Below are 6040 nucleotides of genomic sequence, written 5' to 3'. Positions count from 1 at the left end.
AAAAAAAAAAAAAAAAAAAAAAGAAGTCTAAATTCTTCACAAACTGCTATAGAAATGTCAGCTCTCATTTTTATGGCAGATCAGCAGTTTCTAGATGGGGCAGACTGGGGAAACCATGTGGGGGCAGAATTCTTAAGGACTCACGGCCCAGAGGGAGGACTAATGGAAGGAGGTAGAACCCAACTGTGACACTGAAGAAAAAGACCCACAGAGAACACTAGCTCCCTCTCAAACCAGAAGCACGTAATTAATTTATATCACAGTTCATTTTTTTCCTCCACACATGCCTCATGGTCCATACTAGAAGAACTTCCTACAGATCAATGGTGAGAGTTCAGCTGCTCCATTAGAAGCACTGTGAGGATGCTCCCAAATCTCAACATTTTCCAAAACCGGTCTGATAAATGCCTCTATCCACACATCCATCCATCTACCTACCTGTCCAATGTTTATTAAGCTCCTACAGTGTTGCAGTCACTACATTAAGGTGCTGGAGATATAAGATGCTCTCCTTTGACCAAGCCCTTCTTCCCATTTTGGCTCTATGTCTACAAACTGGAATGTGCAGAGCACTATATATTTGAGGAGTACAGGATGATGAAAGCCTTTAATCCCACTCCAAAACAAATCCCTGGGATTCCCCCACATCAACCCACTGTTATGGTCTTCAAGTTTTACTTTGAATACTGATTTTCATGGACTACGATACATTTGAAGGTTTAGAAAAACTAATCTCTTGATAATATTAGGTCTTCCCATTATGATTAAGAGATGGCTTTTTATTTATCAGCACTTCTTTAAAATATACTGATTTTTAATAAGTTACATCTAGATTACCAGGTCACTGTCTCATAGGTCTTTTTTAAACAAAGCCTATAGGAAGTAATGAATAATAATGAAATAAGAAAGAAGCAAAATCGAATCCTGAAAAGCAGAAATATTCCCTATACCCTGTCTCCTCCTCTAGGGGTCTCCATTCCACATTCTATTGATTCATCCAACAAAACTTTAGTAAAGAACACTTACTCAGGGCTGTCTGGATATCCTTTTCCCCATTTTTCACTTCTGTCAAAAATCCCTTCAGAAATTTGAGACCTCTAAAACAAAATAAAGGAAGAAATATTATTTTCAAAGTTCGCTTATGTTGAATGGGTATAAATAAATGGCAGATAACAGCTTCCATTTCACGAACATCTTAGGCACAGCAGTGAAGAGGTCAAATCATATGGCAGTCCTTCCTGAACTTCTTCCCTTCACTTCCCTTTAGCTTGCTATGGAGCTCATCCTCCATCCCATCTGATATACCTAAAGAAGTGGTTTTCAAAATGTGTCCCAGGACTAATGGCTTTAGCATCACCTGGGAATTTGCTAGAAATGCAAATTCTGGAGCCCCACCCCATAGTTACTGAATCAGAAACTGGTTCTGAATCTAGTGTTTTTAAGAAATCCTCCAGATGATTCAGATGCCACTGAAGTTGGAGAGCCATTGATTTTAAAGAGAAACCAGTTGACTTTAATGCCTTTAAGATTCCTATCTTGTATATACTTATTAATATTAACAATATTTATCACCATCAAGAGGGAGGCAAAAAAAAAAAAATAAGGTGGTATTATTCATTAGGCCTTCTAGAAAAGGATACACAATTCAACTAGATCCTTCACTCAGAAGTAGTCTCCTTTGTGTAATTTTTCTTTTTTTGCTGGTAACATTTCAACTGAGCTAGATTTTAACTGCGGTCCCATCCCAACTGCCTCACCTCTTCAGCCACAAGAGGGCTTCAGTCGCCGAGTTCCTAACCTGGGCTACATCGGCCTCCACTTCGTGCAGCACTATCTTCTGGAGAGTGGTAAACTCTTCTTTGTTGGTTATATACTTCTGATTTACTTTCTGGAGGGAAAGCAGAGAAATAACCTAAGTTAAAAATGCTGAAGTTATCAAGCAACTCAGTATAGTACTGAAACTTGTAAGTTTGGCAAGCAGGCCTCTAAGAAATCAAAATAAATTAAGCTTCTATTACCTTGTTCCTTATGTTTTCAAGATAATATATATATATTTTTTTGAGAAGTCTATGTAGCTTAAATTGGAATTAAATAGTCTCGGAGTTTAAAGTTTTGTTCTTTTGTTTTGTTTTGTTGCCCAGGCTGGAGGGCAGTGGTGTGATCTCGGCTCACGGCAACCTCTACCTTCCAGGTTCAAGCGAGTCTTCTGCCTGAGCCTCCCGAGTAGCTGGGGCTACAGGTGCACGCCACCAAGCCCAGCTAATTTTTGTATTTTTAGTAGACATGGGGTTTCACCATATTGGCCAGGCTGGTCTCGAACTCCTGACCTCGTGATTCACTTGCCTCGGCCTCCCAAAGTGCTGGGATTACAGGCATGAGCCACCACCCCAGCCTAAAGTTTTGTTCTTTAAGTTCTTTTTTCTGCCCCAGAACTTCTCTCATGGCTGTCTTTGGCAGATACTTTTCACTGAGTATAAAACTCAACAAATATTTGCTCTAATGAGACTACATGCAACTATTCCACCCAAATACAATAAAGAAAGGTATATCTACAGGAATTCCTAATAGTGCTTCCTCAAAGACTAGCATCCAATGACAAAAAAGACAGATTTTTATTGGGTATTGTATCCTCAAGAAGGTAACATTTAATCTGCATTTAAAAGGGGACCCATCCCTTGTTTTATCTGGAAGAAAGAGGCTCAGAGAGATTTGGTGAGTTGTTGATGGTCCCATAACTACCCCTGGAAGTTGGACCTTTTGAGTCCCAGACCACTGACAGGTATTTTCACTATATAACCTATCTTTTAGAAAAATATAACTTGTCATCATTTAAACCTAAAAAAGCACAGAATCAATGTGGACATTAGAGTGAAACCCTAGTGATCTACACTGTGCACATGAAAAGGCAATCCTGGTTTCTTTTTCAAAATGAATCTTTTAACTCCCCAAAAAGACTACCTCTAGCATATAATAAAGGCTTAGTAATTCCCTTACTGAGCATTCACAATGTGACAAGAAAGACACTTGCTCTCTTACAGAACAGTGATACATTTTTCACTTTTTGATTTATTCTTACTAAGCACAAAAATATTGAAAACATTTTCTTTTAAGTTTCCATAGAGACAAGCCAGAACGCTCACCTTAATATTTCCAACAAGATCCATCTTAACAGGAGCAAACACTGTAGGACCAAGTTTATCTAAAGAAAAGATCAAAAATATTTCTGAAAAATCAATTTTTTAAGTGGAATTATTTTTATAGTAATAATAAATGTAGTAGATTCCCAACAACTTTAATTTTTACTTCCAAATAATTTTCCAAACATAACCTCCAAATCTTCCAGGATACTGTTATCATCTTTTTCTATTACTGTACTCCAAAGTAAGTTATAATGAGGCCCTAAGTGGCAGCTAGGATGAAGATAATCTTCTAAGTTTAGGATACATATAGTAATCCTTAAGGCTGCACTGTCCAATATAGTAGCCACTAGATATGTGGTTAGTTAGTACTTGCAGTGTGGCTAGCACTAACCAAAATGTACCGTAAGTGTAAAATACATACCAGATTTGGAAGACTTAGTACCAAAAAGAGATTGCAAAACATCTCATTAATAATTCTTTTTTTTTTTTTTTGAGACAGAGTAGGAGTATCTTGCTCCGTCCCCAGGCTGGAGTGCAGCAGTGTGATCTTGGCTCACTGCAACCTCTACCTCCCGGGTTCAAACGATTCTCTTGCTTCAGTCTCCTAAGTAGCTGAGATTACAGGTACCTACTACCACACCGAGCTAAGTTTTGTATTTTTAGTAGAGATGAGGCTTCACCATGTTGGCCAGGCTGGTCTTGAACTCCTGACCTCAAGCGATCTGCCCACATCAGCCTCCCAAAGTGGCGGGATTACAGGCATGAACCACCATACCCAGACTCATTAATAATTCTTTTTTTCTTTTTCTTTTCTTTTTTTTTTTTTTTTGAGACAAGAGTCTCGCTCTGTTGCCAGGCTGGAGTGCAATGGTGAAACCCTGTCTCTACTAAAAATACAAAAAATTAGCTGGGCATGGTGGCACATGCCTGTAATCCCAGCTACTCAGGAGGCTGAGGCAGGAGAATTGCCTGAACCCAGGAGGCGGAGGTTGTGGTGAGCCGAGATCGCGCCATTGCACTCCAGCCTGGGTAACAAGAGCGAAACTCCGTCTCAAAAAAAAAATAAATAAAAATAAAAATAAAAAAATAAAATAAAATTCTAAAATTTATTCCTAACAAAAGATGTCTGATGGTTGTACACTAAAAACTACATAAAACATTCTTGAGAGAAAGTTAAAATGACATAGAGAGATATAGCATGCTCATAGATTGGAAAATTCAATGTTTTTGTTTTTGAGACAGGGTCTTGCTCTGTCACCTAGGATGGAATGCAGTGGTGCAATGATGGTTCACTGCAGCCTTGAGATCCTGAGCTCAAGTGATTCTCCTGCATCACCCTCCCAAGTGCTACTGCACTCCAGCCTAGGTGATCGAGTGAGACTCTGTCTCAAAAAGGAAAAAAAAAAAAGTCCCAAACTACAAACTGCCCAAAGTCCATCAATAAGAGAGTGAATAAATAATTGTGGTACATTCATTTAATGGAATACTACTTAGCAATAAAAAGGAATGAACTACTGATACAGACAAGGATGAATCTCAAAAACATACTGTATGAAAAAAGCCAGATGCAAAAGTTATAATATTCCAGTTATACCAAGTTTTAGAATAGGCAAAACTAACCTATGGTGACAGAAATCAATAAAATGGTTATTTCAGGCTAAGTGACACAGGGATCATTCCAGGATGATGAAAACATGCTATTTCTTGGTAAGAATATGGATTACAGAGGTAGGTGCATTTGTCAAAATTCACTGAATCATAACATTTAAGTCCTATGCAAGTTATACCTCAATTTTTAAGAGAGATGTATAGTTAAATGGGGCATAAAGCAAATTTCAACACATTAGCCATCCTTGGAATTAGTGACTTTATACAAGTAAAACTGAATTTGATCTAAATAAACATATATAATATGTGCGTGTGTGTATGTGTGTATGTATGTGTGTGTGTATATATATATATGTGTGTGTACACACACACACACACTTTTTTTTTTTGAGACCGGCTGTCATCCAAGCTGGAGTACAGTGGTGCAATCTCAGCTCTCTGCAACCTCCACCTCCCAGGTTCAAGAGATTCTCCTGCTTCAGGCTCCAGAGTAGTTGGGACTACAGGTATGAACCACCATGCCCAGATAATTTTCGTATTTTTAGTAGAGATGGGATTTCACCATGTTGGCTAGGCTGGTCTCAAACTCCTGACCTCAGGTGATCCACTCACCTCAGCCTCCCAAAGTGCTGGAATTATAGGCGTGAACCACCACACCCAGCCATAACACATATAAATATGTATTTATATATGACATGTAAATTTATATTTACATATAACATAAATATATATAAATATAAATATATATTATATGATGGGGAGAGAGAGAGAGAATAACTTTTAAAATCTTTGAAAATATGTTTTGGCCAGGTGCGGTAGCTCATGCCTGTAATCCCAGCATTTTGGAAGGGAAGGATCACTTGAGCCGAGGTATTACAGACCAGTATGGGTGACATGGCAAAACCCATCTCTACAAAAAATACAAAAATAAGCTGGGCATGCACATATAGTCCAGCTACCCAGAAGGCTGAGGTGGAAGGATTGCTTGAGCCTGGGAGGTGAGGGTTGCAGTGAACGGAGATCATGCCACTGCACTCCAGCCCGGGCAACAAAGCAAGACACTGTCTCAAAAAACAAACAAACAAACAAAAAACCTTTTAACTGGTAAAACACATTTTTTTACAGTGCCAATATATGAAGGCCTATTCCTCAACTACTTGTTTTACTTTTATGTATAGTTTCTAGAAAGCAAAATTCCCTTTTAAAATTATACTACTCTGAGATCAATATTTAATCATAATTAGAAATGAAATGGGAATATGCAATAATGCTTAAGGTCATGTAGTTTTAAT

General features: G+C 38.2%; 1 protein-coding gene across 3 annotated transcripts in view; it reads right to left on the bottom strand.

The window, feature by feature from the left end:
- PLEKHA8 (pleckstrin homology domain containing A8) overlaps positions 1–6040 on the bottom strand; it is a 62655-nt gene that overhangs the window by 31434 nt on the left and 25181 nt on the right. For all 3 annotated transcript variants that reach the window (XM_017527087.2, XM_017527084.2, XM_017527086.2), the window contains exons 10-12: positions 3141–3199; positions 1758–1888; positions 1027–1097 (exon numbers count right to left, since the gene is read on the bottom strand). In XM_017527087.2, coding sequence (XP_017382576.1) covers positions 1027–1097; positions 1758–1888; positions 3141–3199 — 261 coding nt within the window. The remainder of the gene's footprint in view (positions 1–1026; positions 1098–1757; positions 1889–3140; positions 3200–6040) is intronic.

Source organism: Cebus imitator, unplaced genomic scaffold, assembly GCF_001604975.1.
Source record: "Cebus imitator isolate Cc_AM_T3 unplaced genomic scaffold, Cebus_imitator-1.0 Scaffold45, whole genome shotgun sequence".
NCBI classification, from domain to species: Eukaryota; Metazoa; Chordata; class Mammalia; order Primates; family Cebidae; genus Cebus; species Cebus imitator.
Note: the sequence above shows the minus strand (reverse complement) of the source record. Positions and strands in the feature narration are given on the sequence as shown.